The sequence below is a fragment of the Jatropha curcas genome, chromosome 4 (assembly GCF_041381405.1).
Source record: "Jatropha curcas cultivar XTBG-Jc1 chromosome 4, XTBG_Jcur_1.0, whole genome shotgun sequence".
NCBI classification, from domain to species: domain Eukaryota; kingdom Viridiplantae; phylum Streptophyta; class Magnoliopsida; order Malpighiales; family Euphorbiaceae; genus Jatropha; species Jatropha curcas.
The window spans coordinates 5,433,048-5,447,286 of NC_143154.1; the positions used below are offsets into that span (position 1 = coordinate 5,433,048).

Below are 14,239 nucleotides of genomic sequence, written 5' to 3' on the forward strand. Positions count from 1 at the left end.
TCCCACACATGATTCGAGGTCAAAAGTCTTTCTAAACCCTAGGACATATAGGTTGGGCCCATAAACCATCATAGGATTTTGGACCGGTGCCTCTCGCATTTATTATACGAAAGTAACAAATATATATTTATTAAGGTGAACTTAGAGGAAGGAACCAGGGTAAATTACATGAGCTTAGGTCGGATTTATTGAGTCTTGGGTTCCATAAGAGAGAATTGATTATTTCCTCTCATTTGCTTTGGGTATAAATGTAATAGTGATAAGGGATTGTGCCAATTCTTTTGATATACCAAATGGTACTTGATTTATCAGTGGTGTATATTAGTGGCGGATCTAAATAGTCGAGTAGAGTGAAAGGATCATAATCCCCAATACCCCCTTTAGGGTTTAGGGTAGAAAGGAGATAAAGAAGAGATAAATGCATAAGTGACAGTTATAAGTACAAAAAAGTAAACTCAACTTCAAATTAATAGCATTATTAGTCCTCAGGAGTTCCGAGCTATGGTATCCAAACATTGAAAAATTGGCATTCACCATCCTGACTTCAGCGAACCGGTTGCGTCACTACTTCCAATCTCACACTATAATTGTTTGAACTAACCACCCTCTAAAAGAGATCCTACAACAAGCCGAAACTTCTGGGAGAATAGTGGAATGGTCGATCAGATTAGAAGGGTTTGATATCAGGTACGCTCCTCGTACTGTGATGAAGGCGCAGGTACTCGTAAACTTTATGACCAAGTTTTCTGGCGAAGATGAAAAATGCGAGCCTGAAGCCAAACTATCAAACCCCAACTACAGTACTTGGCAGCTACACACTGATGGGGCCTTAGAGAGCTTAGGGGCTGCAGCAGAGATAATCCTACAAGGGCCAGAGAAGATGAAGATACAGTACGTCGTGTCGAATACTAGGGTTTTGTCATAGGACTTAAGCTGGCCCTTAAGGTATGAACTCCAGTGCTCCATATTTTCCTAGACTCACAGCTGATAGTCAATCAAATTACAGGCACATTCACCACCAAAGAGTCAAACCTAGTCAAGTATCATTCTCTAGCTTTGTCTCTCTTACACAAGTTAGAGGAAAAGGGTTGTCTTTGGAAGATGACCCGAATAGAATGGGCAAACAATAAGGAAGCAGATTCTATAGCCAAAGTTGTAGCATAGGAAAAAGATTTACCAAGAGAAGTGATGATCGAACACCAAACTTTTCCAAGCTATGAATGAAGTATAGTCCTTACATCCCAACCTAACGGCAATTGGATGAGTCCAATCATTGATTTCTTACAGAATGATGTTCGGCCACGTGATAAACAAGAGGTGATCAAACTTTGCAGGAAAGAGGCGAACTATGCAATGGAAAATGGAGAGTCTACATGAGGTCAAAATCACAGCCTTAGGCGAAGTGTGTAACTGAGAAAGAAGGCAATTATATCATAAGGGAGACCCATGAAAGTGTTCGCGGGGCACATGAAGGCTCAGACGCTATGCTGAGAAAGATTCTGCTATTAGGATACTACTGGCTAATAATGAAAAAAGATGTTCGCCAACACATTTGCCATTGTATCACATGCCAAAAATATGACCGGGTGCCTAGAAAACCCTCCTCAGAATTACAACCTTTAGGTTCGGCCTGGCCTTTCTCTCAATGGGGGATAAACATTCTAGGACCTTTTCCTGTAACAACATGGCAAAGAAAGTTCGTGGTATTTGCAATTGATCACGTCACCAAATGGGTAAAAGTTGAAGCCCTCAGCACCATTACCCTAGCTCGAGTTATAAGCTTTTCCAGAAACAATGTGATATTCAGGTATGGCATGCCCCATAAGATTGTCACTGACAAAGGAAAGCAATTTGACTCAGGAGTCTTCAGATCTTTTTGCGAAGACTAGCTCATCAGACTCCATTTTACATCAGTAGCTCATCCACAAACTAATGGCCTTATTGAAGTCACCAACAGAACCATCCTACAAGGCTTAAAAAGAGGTTGGACGGGGAAAAGGCTAATTGGACGAACGAACTAAACAGTGTATTATGGGCTTATAGAACTACACATCGGCAAACAATAGGGCAAACCCCTTTCTCCGAAGCAGTGGTGCTAGTAGAGATAGGTATATCCAGCAAAAGAATAAGAGTGTAATAAGAACTCGGCAGCAATAAGAGTCTAAAGATCAGCCTAGACTTAGAGAGGAGCTTAGAGAAGATACTGCAGTCCGAGTTGAAGCATACAAGCAAAGGGTAAGGAGATACTTCAACATGCAAGTTCAAAACAAGCAGTTAAGAGAAGGAGACAGGGTATGGCGAAAGGTAGAGATCACCAAAGGCTCGGTAGGCGTGAGTAAACTAGGGCAAAACTGGGAAGGTCCCTGTGAAGTTTCAAAGCAATTAGGCCCGAACACATACAAGCTGAGGAAGATTAAGTGAACTAAATTACCTCGGACATGGAACGCTGATAATCTAAAAAATGCATATTATATCTCCAGTCAATAATATTTAAAGTAACTTTATATTTGAATAATAATAAGACATCATGTTCTTTCACTTAATGTATCATGCATTTCAAAGATAAAAAGTGCATGCTGCATTAATTTTTTCATGAAGGATCTTATTTAAAAATTTTTCTCTTTTCAGCCTTCACATTAGTTCACCAGATGACCTAAACGGTCCTTTTCGCCAAGTCCATTAGCTCGTATATACATAGTTCGCCCATATGATCTAAGTAGTCCCTTTTACCAAGTCCATTAGCTCGAACATACATAGTTCACCCATATGACCTAAGCAGTCCTTTTCGTATGACCTAAGCTATCCTTTTCGCTAAGTCCATTAGCTCAGACATACATAGTTCTCCCATATGACCTAAGCCGTCCTTTTCGCCAAGTCCATTAGCTCGGACATACATAGTTCGCCCAGATGACCATCAATCCATGATACAATCAAAAGAAATTACTACCAAGGCAAAAGAAGAAAATGCAACACTTATAGAATAAGAACTACCTTCATTAAAAATAAGATTGTTACATAGATTGATTACAAAAGGGCTATTACATAAAGATAAGTACAAAACGATCTCCCTATAGCCAACTATAAATCAATTCCTAAGCTAAGCATCTTGCCCTGAAGGCAAATCCCTAATAGGGCCTCGCCCTTCCGAAGAAATGGAGTGAATATTCGCCTCAGTATCCACCTGCTGTGGAGGCGAGCCATCCATGATAGGATCTTCTTGTAAAGAATCACCTCCAATTTCTTTAGCACCCTCCTCCTTTTCCCCTTCCTCTTCATCATTAGGAAATATGTCGTTCACCCAGCTCCAGTCCTTGCTCGGATCCCTAACCTTCAACTCAGCTATAATTTTGGTCCTAAGGCTCAAGCACGCCTTTGACAAATCTTCTGCTATTGTCCCCTCCATATTCTGAAGTCCTTGCAGCTCCTCATTCACCTCCTTAGCTCTAAGTCCCTGTTCTTGGCCAATAGATCCCAGTTCTCCTCCTTTAACTTCTCAAGCTCGGCATCACGAGCGTTGATATCAGCTTTGTGCCGAGCCTCCTGCCCCCTCACAGCAGCTTCAGCGCTCTTTAATGTGTTTTCCATTTTATTCTTCTTTACTTCCATCTTGGTATAACCTCCTTTTAGCTTAGTTATCCGAGCAAAACTCAAATTGTTAGAGTTCAACGCTTAGAATAGGCACTGATTGATAAAATTTCCTCGCCATGTCATCCATATGATCGAAGTACCAAACATCTGCTGGAAAAAGACAGTTGCGAGCCATCTCCCGACTAAGCCCATCCTTTTGGAGACTGTAGTTCACCCCATACTTCTTTATAAAATAGCCTCGAATATCCAAAGCCTCGCCAGCTCTCGAAGGCACAAAAGGGGGAATAGGGATCGGCTCTTCTCTCTGCCTCTTTCGACGAGACTCCGTCGTAGGGCTTAAGAGGGCAAACTCGGAATGAGAACCTCCCAAAACAGCTTCAGCCTCAGTTGGTTGAGGATCCAGCACTGCTGGAGGAACTTCTTTCCCCGAACTATTAGTTGCAGCCTATTTCTTCATGACCTCGGACACCTTGGCCATTCTAGAACTCTTGGTCTTCTTAGGAGCCATGCCTACACAAACGTGAGAGGAAAAAATTAAGAGATGTTAGTGTTAAAAACTAAAGGCAAAGTGATTAAGGACAAAGCTTACTAGAGAAGGAAGGGTTGGGTCTCATGGGTCCACTGAGGGTACAGGTCAGATAACCCTCGGCTATCACCCGCCTCAGATTAACAGAACCAAGTCCCCTAGCCTCTATTAACTCCACACAGTTTCGGTCATAGGGAGTGGGTGAAGCAAGAAGGTGGCGAAGCGGATCCTCAGACCAATGGTTTGGCACTCCAAACCCCCTAGGGTATTTGACAATGAAATACTTTGATTTCCAATTTTTCAAAGAGGAAATCTTAGATTTATTTGAAAAAATGTTGTAATTGTTCTTTGCTTGGAGGAAGCAGTGGTCTCTATTGGGCGAATGGAGAAATGATAAAGCTCTCGAACTGCCCTAGCCGTCACATTGTACCCTTCTTAACTAGCCAATGCTATTAGGCCATACAAGAGCCTCAAGCCATTAGGGTATAGTCGGCTGATAGTAATGTTGTACTCGTTGAAAAATGATTTCAGTGGTTCGGATAAAGGAAACCGAACCCCGGATCGAAAACTTTCTTCATACATTGTAATAGAATCTCCGTCTAACGGCTCAGTTACCCTCATGACCTCTGAAGGCCTAATCAGTTTGTAGTCTGGTGAAAGGTTATATGTAAAACATACATCCAGTAGCTCGCCCTCGTCAATATCGAGCGGTATGTTGGCGATTCTGACATTCTCCTTCCTACCCTTGGCTTCCCCCACCCCCAAGTCCATGTCCCCAGCATGCTTGTCACCGGACTGATCATGTAACATCTAGACATCCTCGTCACTAGAGGACCCTATGACCCCAACCAACAAAATGGGAAAAGGAGGAAAGGAGCAGATTGAACTTACTTGGAAGAAGTTAGAGAGAGAAACAATCTAGAGACAGATGCTCTGAGGATCAATTTCTGATAAGTGAAGCAAATGAAGTAAGGAAGTGGCCTTATATAGGCTAGGTGAGGCAACTGAAGAGGCACCTCATTTAATAAGGCAACTCTTCAAGTACCCCCACCCAAAACCAATGCCCCGTTCTTTGCAAAATAAAGTTGTCATAAATGACAGCCTTCACAATAAACAACAAAACAAAATCTTGCAAAAAACAAGGAACTAATGAAATAAACAGACACTAAAAATACATAAATACTACATTTAGACATAAGATGACCAAATAACTAATCGTGAACTACTGTTAACATACAATAATAAAACAATAATACTAGACTCCTAAATAAACTCTAACTAATAGATAATGTAGGACTCATAATTCTTGTCCTAACACGATTATTCTAAATCTAGTATATATACTCCAAATTAACTCCAACGATGAATTAATTCACAATTTATTACACCTCAAATTCTGAGAGCTTAATAAGTACAATCAATTTACATTAACACTACTAGTCAATATATTTTTGTAAGTTATACAGGTTTTATTTGGACGAGCCATGATAAATACAACAATTGTATCATGGTGTATGTGATGGATTGAAATATGGTGCAGGAAATTGATTCCCTTAACTATGTAGCTCCATCTTCCATGTACAACACTCTACTCTTTCATATTCACATTCTCTTATTAAAGAGGAAAACACTTTTCACATTACATAAATATTGTGAATATAATTCAAGCTCTTTGCATGAGTATCGATGTACATATTGACCATGGAGAAGAATATCAAAGCATAGAGAAGATGTAGTGCACCGAAATTCATGTCATAATAGGAGGCCTCCAAGATGTGGTACAGGAAGACATAGACATTAATATGACTAATTTTTCATGTATTAGTTATTAAAAAATTTTTAACATAATACAAATTCAACTCAAAGCACTTTATTACTATTGATAATTTATAATTGTGTAAGGAAGCTTATGTTTTTATTACTTAACTTGAAATATTTATGACCAAAACCACCAAATAATATGTTTGTTTTGATGAAAAAATATTTTAAATAAATAAAATTTTTTTTATTGAAACCATTAGTTAACATGATGGACTTTAAACAAAATACTATTCTCTCGTTTACCTTTTGCTAACTGGTGGTCACATTTCATATTTATACTAAAATCACCATATGAATTGTGTATCTTAGTAAAAAGGTCATTTGATTAGTTTTTGCTCATATTTTGTCAATATAAGTTACTTTTTATATTGCACTGAAACTGCTAATGGAGTTGGTAATTTTAATGTAACATTCTCTCTCCATGGTAGGACAAAGATTAAATTAGTTAATTTTCATTTGAAATCAGATTTGTAAATAATTTTAATTTTTATAAAAGAATTATTTTTTGTCAAAATTCTCAAAATACATGCTCATATTTATAAAATTAAAGATTCTTGGAATTAATTTTTCTATTTTTTTGAGAAAAATATATTTATTTTATTGTATCTCTTATTAATTATTTAATTTAAAAGTGAATTTATTGCAAAATAAAGTGTACATACAAGATATAAAAGGATGACTGATGTACAAAATAAGAGTTTCATAGCATTTACTATATTTTCTTAAACTTTAAGGGAAAAAATAATAACATTTGCGCTTACTAGTTTAAGTTAAGAACGATGCAAAAAATTAAATTAGTCGAATCTAACAAATTTATTACTTTTGTTCCATTATACTTGTTACATTTGGAATTTCACGTCTCTTAAGAAAATCATTAAATTTGTTTAAATTATAATAAATGATTGAGTAAATTGACTATGCTATCCTTAATTTAATATATCTAAACACCAAATTAAATTTTAGACTCTTCAATTCTCATGTTTTGTCTGATCATAATGGTTAAGAGATTTTGAGAACACAAACAAGTAGCAATAAATAAAGAGAAAGAAATCTTTTTGAAGAATTGAAGCAATAATTATTAGTCATATAAAAATGATAAACGTGGAAAAAAAAATTTAATTACTCGTTGAAATCACAAATGTGATAATTATTTTAGAATAAATTTTTTTTGAATAAATTTTTTTTTTAAATGTGTCAAATATTATAGAACGAAGGTAATATATAATAATGAATTATTTATCGAGAGAAAAAAAAAAATAATGATGCCTTTATATTTTCAAAATTTTAACAATAATTGAACTTGTTTGAACATAAATAAGAGAAACAATAGATTAATTGATTAGAAAATTTTCTATTTAGAATAGAAAAATTTTATAGAGTATTGTTTTTTTGTTAAAAATGTAAATAATGTGCGCCCACACATGAATTTCTATTTTATGCTTGTAATAAAGGAGTAAATTTACCGAAAAATTAGAATAATAAGTGATTTTAATCCTGTAAAAATGAAAACACATATTCAAGTTTAGTCAAATTAAATATTTAATGGACTAATAATTTAAATAATATACTAAAATTTATCTGTAGTTTTTTTTAAAAAAATTTTTAGAAGTTGATCTCTTACTACTCAACATAAAAATGAAATTTGAAATCTTCAATCCAAAAAATTTGAATATGAAACCTTATAAATTCAATAGAGCTAAACATATATACAAATCAAGATTGATTAATAAATAAATAGCTTCTCATTTATAATATATAACAGGCATATTTGAATTAACATCCCACACTCCTCCTTCCTTCACATACTCTAAATACCTCGTAAACTCGGGCTTAGCCGTAGCTTTCTTTTTCCGGCGAGAATCAAAGAGACTGAATAGCGGGTGACTCTTAGAATTAGCTTTCTTCACCTTTGGCAAGGGCAATTCTGAGGGTAATTTAGTCGAAGAAACAAGCACTCTAGACGGCACAGTTTTAGACCTCTTCAAAGTTGGTGCCTCGGCCGGTGGAAGAAGACCGATGGTAGACTCATCGGCCAACTTTTCATAGCCGCCGTGTTGGCTTCTTCTTGTGCTCAGTGCTCTAAACATGGGTTTTGATGGTAAAAGGAAATGAATGGGAATTGCAAGATAAAGTTCACGACTTCACCTACAAGAAATAGAGAGAGAGAGAGAGAGAGAGAGAGAGAGATTAGGTGGGGATGGATGATGGAAGCTAAGAAAGGAAATTGTCTAAGCTTTCTTAGTTTAGAATATTTATTGGTTAGACAGTCATAATTGGTTTGCTAATTGTTACTTACGGTTTGTATTGTTTAATGCAAGTTTGGTGAGGCTGTAGATTTTTTAAGGCGGTCACGGCTCTTCTTCTTCGTCCTATCGTGAAGAGAAGAAGGTGGCTACTTCCGACTTTCTTTTGACTTCTTGTGCAGCTCCAACCACCGCAACAAGTTTTTCTTTTTTTAAAAAAAAAATTTTGAAATTCAGATTTCAAAGCCCCTCATGGAAAATGAGCCTAATCATGCATTCTCAATAATTGTAGATCAAAATCACTAGACATTTTTTTTTTTTTTTAGGAAAAATGATTAATTTCGCTTCAAGTCAGTCGAAGTTACTTCCAAGGCCAGCTCTCAATTATTTTTCAATCAAAACACTAACACCGGCTAACACAGCGTTTATACTGATATTTAAAATTTGAGAATAGGTTATAAAATGTTACTTGTTTAAACGAGTACTTGAATTCAAGATCTTTTACTTAGAAAATCAACTAGATTACACCTAATTAACTAGTATATTATAAAATTTTAATAAGTAAAAAAATAATAACAATATTCTATTTTTTTTAAATTTTTTTAGAATTTCATTTGATTAGTATATGTTTTTTTATGTAATTATGAGAAATTAAATAATTTTCAAATACTTATTAATCAAACACTTAAATTTTTCCAATCACTTATCCACTAATTTTTAAGTTCGCTTATAAGTGAAACGATGTGTTTTAATTTGAAAAGTGAGGAGCCAAGTCCACTTAATGTCAATTTTTCTGTTGTTGAGCATAAAAAAAAAAAAGGAAGTTAGATTATTTTAAGTCATACATGCATTTAGCGCCAGGTTATACTTTAACATACTATCAAATTTAAACTTTTTTTTTTTTTAGGTTAGAATTCTTTGATTCACTGCATAAATAGTTCTGATTGAATAAACTAACCGGTCTCAATTTGATGAATCAGTAATTCAAGACATGGGAGAGTAGAACCAGATGATTAACCAGTCTCAATTCAATTAGTTTTGATATCCAAAACTGGTTTAGGATTGGAATTCCTTTGCTATTTTAAATTTGATTGGGTCTAAACTACTTCAATGGTCATTCCTATTGTTAAGTCTATCGAGCATGGTTATACACTTGCCATATAAAATTATTTATACATAGCTAATACACTTGTCTTATAAATACAAATATTAGAAATAACTTAATTATTTTATATGAATTAGCTATACATAATTAATTAAGAATTAGTCTTTTTTTTTTTTTTTTTGAAAGAAGAATTAGTCATTTTTAATATGTGTAGATAAATATCACTTGCCATGTCTTTTTCTTCAAATTCAAGTTTGACCGTTTCTGTAAATTTTTTTCATTTTTTCTTTAAAGTCAAGATCCAACTTCTCCTTCAGAGGTAAGGCTCAGTTCAATAAATCAACGGTTTTAATTCAATAAACCGGCAATGGAATATGAATTACCCAAAAAAAAAAAAAAAAAGCATATGACTAAAATATGCAAATTTATTAAAAAAAAAAAAAGCTTTAATGCCCTTTAACCAATATTTTCAATAACATATTTTTCTCCAGAATTCAAGCAAAAATAATCTTCATGATGTTAGACAGTTGGAATACTGTGATCTTTGATGACTTATAGTGGTTGACAAATAAGTAACGGCTATGGCACAAAGTACTGAATCACTAATTGGTGGGTTTTTGAATATGAGCTTTCGCAACTTTCTTGAGGCTAGTTCAATCTTTATTCCCTTTTTAACAAGAAGTCATTGTCAAGAAAAATAGCTTGACCAAATATCATAAGTTCTGGATACTCAAATACACCTCTAGCTTAACTTAGTTGAGCATCTAGAAAATGGCAGGGATAAAAAAATAAGCATAGAAGAAGATGTAAAGGAAATTTTAGAAGCAGAAACTTCCCTGAAATTTTCTTTTTCCAATTCCAAGGGGTCACTCTGCAGCTAAGTCACACATTAAAATATCCAGATTAAGATTGTAAAGCATTCAGTGTTAATTTTTGAGCATTCAATTTATATTTATATGATTTAGAATGCCAGGATTGCACCTTGGAGAGAGTAATGAACTTCTTACAATTATGCATCAGCTGAATGATGGCATCACATAGTTGTAATTTGTCTTGACTTTACACAAGAGTAGCTTTTCTGTAAGCTTAAGTTAAAGCAGCTTCAGTACGTAGAACTGGCACCGATCACTATGAAGCCCAAGTATCTGCCAACAGAAGAATCTGTTGTAATAATATGTTCAACATTTTATTACAACACATTTCACGTCAAAATCCCCGTACAAAGACAGCATTTTATTTCCAAAGTAGTAAAAAAGCATTTTTAGAAAACAGACATGTCCGGGCTCGTGCGGGCCGGGCCGAGCCTGAATATTAGAGGCATATTTTTTAACGAACTTTTGACTCGGTCCGTTTTGGGATCGAGTCCGCACGGGCTGCGCCGGCTGGACAGCCCGTTTTGACATTGTTAAACTCAAAGGAAAACTAAAAAATAAAAAATAGATGAACAAAATCATGCAAAGGAAAAGTACTGCAAGGAAAATGCTACATACATGTCATTCAAAACAATGCAAGCAAGTCCAGTTCTTCTGTACTTGACCTGATAGTACCATCTAGACTTTGCTAATATCTACAAACAAATTGTGAATAAAAAAGTCATTGAAAAATGTAATTTAAAAAAAGAAAGAAGAGATGGAAAACTTTAATAATTCTTTTAGCTGATTAATTACATTGCTCTCTGCCTTTTCCCTGAGCTAGAGGTTCACGAATGTTTTCTCTGCTGGAGTTTTTCCCTGCAGGGCCAAAAGATAAGGGTTAGTTAAAACTAAAAAACTAACTTTCTTTAATCAAAAAATTCCTCATTCCAATGAGCAATAAGACTGAAAGTTTAAGAGTTAGATTTCCTTGACATAAAAGAAAAACATATATATATATATATATATATATATATTTCAGAAAACTCACTGTGCTATTAAGGAATGAAAATCACACCACAAGTTCAGCTGTTCTTCAGCATCTCTGTAATCTAGCTCTACACCTCTGAGGTTCAGATCTTTCTGCATAGCAGACCCAATAAATGGACATCTCCATCTGATGGTCAATGCAAACTTAAGGCAGACGCTTGGCTCTTCAGGGAAGCTGGAACTCGTCTTAATGGTGTAAAACCACAAAGGGGAAGCAACAGCAGCAGGGTTTGAAAAGGACTAAGCCTGTTTTGACATTGAAGTTGCAGAAGCTCAAGCTATGCGTTTTGGAATCCAGATGGCGCTGGAGCTTGGATTTGCTAACTTGGACTTTGAGATTGATTGCATCACTGTCATCATTGCACTCTTGCCCATAAACAGCCAAAGCAAACCTATTATGGTGCTGCTGTAGGAGACATTAATTATTTACTTAACAGGTTCAGTTTACTCTCACATATGTGCATCGCAAAACAAATCAAGTGGCACAATCTTTAGCCCAGCTGGCTCTATCACACATGCTGGTTAACAAATTCAGGTGGAATAGGATTACAAGCAACAAGTAAAAGAAGAATAAATCATTTACCTCTGTGACCAGTAGAATTTCTACATCTTGAATCGCTACAATATTCTTGTGCCTGGGTGCAATTAGATGCGGCCTTTTGACATCCATTAACACACTGTTGGGGATTGTCTCTTTCAGGCTCCTATATTATTCTTCCTTCTCTAGTCTCTTTCAGGCTCCTCTGTTATTCTTCCTTCTCTAGTCTCGTATAATCTCTTCTCATTCTTTTATCTTTGACAAACCTCTTTTGTCTTTTATTCTGTTCTCATTCACAGTGTCTCTGCCTCTCAAAAAATTTTTTTGCTTGTCAGATCATCCGGTGCCTAAAAGGTGAAGAAATTTAAACACTTCTTCATTTTCAAATTTATAGTTAAGTTGGAATCAATGTGCAACAGAAACCCAGCTACTCCCTGCCTCTTTAATTAGTGCATTATCTTTCATATGGCTTCTCAAGCTTTCTACTAAGTCCCACCTTCCAACTGATGCATAGAAATTTGAAAGCATTACATAATTCGCTGGGTTATTTGGTTGTAATTCCAACAACTGCTTTGCTGCAAACTCACCCCTCAAGACATCCAGATTAAGCCTGCAAGCATTCAGCAATGCTGCCCATATTTCAGTTGAAGGTCTAGTGCCATTCTTATTCATATCATGAAAAAGGTGCCATACATCCTCTATTCTGCCAGCTCGGCCTAAGATATCTATGCAGCAAGAATAATGTTCTACACCTGGCTCCAGACCATATTTTTCCCTCACCAAATTGAAAAGCTCTCGGCCTTCTTCGACTAATCCTGAATGCCCACATGCTGATAAAACAGCAAGAAAAGTCACTGAATTAGGTGAGATCATAGTTCCCTCCTGTCCCATCTTCTTGAACAGTTCCAAGCCTTCCTGCCCATGCCCATGCCTTCCATATGCATCAATGATGCTAGTCCAAGAAACTACATCCTTATCACGAATCCTATCAAACAATGATCTAGCTGTCAAAATTTTTCCACATTTTGCATACATGTCTACTAATTTGTTGCATAATTGAGTTTCTGAGGTAAAACCAAAACGTGTTGCCACGCAATGAATCTGCATCCCAACCCTCAAATCTGAATTCTCAGAACAAGCTACAAGAGCACTAGTAAGTGCAACAACATTTGGTTTCATAGTACTCATTATTGCAAATGCCTGTTTATGTTGCCTATTCTGAATACATCCAGCAATCAAAGAATTACACATCACATTATCCTTTCTCCAACTCAAACTAGAAAAGACTTTCATTGCTTCACTAACATGCCCAACACTAGAATAAAAATCAATAAGAGCAGTACCCAAAACCACCAAATCACGACTCATCACAACTACCAAGCCATGAACCTGTTTACCTAGTCGAAAAGCCTTAAAAGAGGTGCAAGCCTTAAGCAAAGAACACAATGTGAACTCACTAAATTCCACTCCTTCCTTCCTCATTGCTCCAAAAACACCAAATGCTTCCTTCACAAGACTGTGCCTTAAAAAGCTTGAAAGCAAAGAATTCCAAGTTACAACATCTGGGTATTCCACTTCTTCAAAAGCCTTAATCGAATCACTCAAGTAACCATACTTGGAATACATATTAACAACTGCAGTTTTAGTAACAGTTCCTAAATCAATTCCATTTTTTATCATCAAAGCATGGACTTGCTTCCCGCGTTTTGGGTCAAGCAAAGCAGAGCAAGCGGAGAGAAGTGGGGTGAAAGTGTGAGGATCAAACTCAAGGCAAGCAGAATGCATGTCGCAAAAGAGAGACCAAGTGGCAAGAAAGTTGCCGTTACGAGTAAAAGAAGCGAGTTGAGAGTTGAGAGAGTATAGCTCTCTTTGAGGAAATGTATCGAACAAGTTATAGGCCTGAGCATAACGGTAATGAAATCTAGCTATGCTAAAAATACAAGTGGTGGTTTTAGAATTGCCGTTAATGGGTATTGCGGCGAGGACGTTGAGGTAACGAATAGAACGGCGGGAAGTAAACATTATAGTTGCTGTGTGAGCGATTCAGGAATACATATGAAATTAAACGCAAGCGGACAGCGAAAGGGGGTTGAAGCAGTTAATATATCTGTGTCTATTTGTATTTTTAAATTTATAATTAGTTATATAGTTTCTGTTGTTTTTTAAAGTTATTAAAAAAGAATTCATATAAGGAGTTATTTTTAGGAAGTTTATAAAAAGTTTTGTTTATGTATATACTTTCAGCACCAGTAAATGTATAAAAACAGAACCTTAAAAGTTGCATGGCATGAATATAGAGCTTTGAAATGCTGATTTGATAAAGGAAAAATAGGTGATTGTAGGCTTTATAATTAAAAAAAAAAAAAATCCAATATCCATTAATTACTGATAATTTATTATGTTAATTAAATTTTTATTTTATAACTTGAGAATTTTAAGCGTACTAAATTTTCTGATTGAAAGGCTCCTTTTCGATGTACCACCATTGTTCACTAATAAATACAATATCTAATTTTC

General features: G+C 35.6%; 2 protein-coding genes across 8 annotated transcripts; both read right to left on the reverse strand.

Moving 5' to 3' along the window:
• Positions 1–7,599: 7,599 nt before the first annotated feature.
• LOC105649132 (uncharacterized) lies at positions 7,600–8,331 on the reverse strand. Its single transcript, XM_012235685.4, has one exon. The coding sequence runs from the start codon at positions 8,020–8,022 to the stop codon at positions 7,678–7,680; it is 345 nt and encodes a 114-aa protein (XP_012091075.1). The 5' UTR covers positions 8,023–8,331; the 3' UTR covers positions 7,600–7,677.
• Positions 8,332–10,115: 1,784 nt separating this feature from the next.
• Positions 10,116–13,998, reverse strand: LOC105649134 (Tetratricopeptide repeat (TPR)-like superfamily protein). Of its 7 annotated transcripts, none has more exons than XM_037641037.2 (5): positions 11,768–13,998; positions 11,186–11,550; positions 10,951–11,013; positions 10,774–10,850; positions 10,116–10,444 (listed from the first exon to the last, which is right to left on the reverse strand). In XM_037641037.2, the coding sequence occupies exon 1, from the start codon at positions 13,742–13,744 to the stop codon at positions 12,128–12,130; it is 1,617 nt and encodes a 538-aa protein (XP_037496965.1). In that variant the 5' UTR covers positions 13,745–13,998; the 3' UTR covers positions 10,116–10,444; positions 10,774–10,850; positions 10,951–11,013; positions 11,186–11,550; positions 11,768–12,127. The 7 variants fall into 7 exon arrangements, with proteins under 7 accessions (XP_037496965.1, XP_020540929.1, XP_020540930.1 ...); XM_020685270.3 differs by having other exon boundaries at positions 11,186–11,587; XM_020685271.3 differs by having other exon boundaries at positions 11,213–11,590.
• Positions 13,999–14,239: the final 241 nt, after the last annotated feature.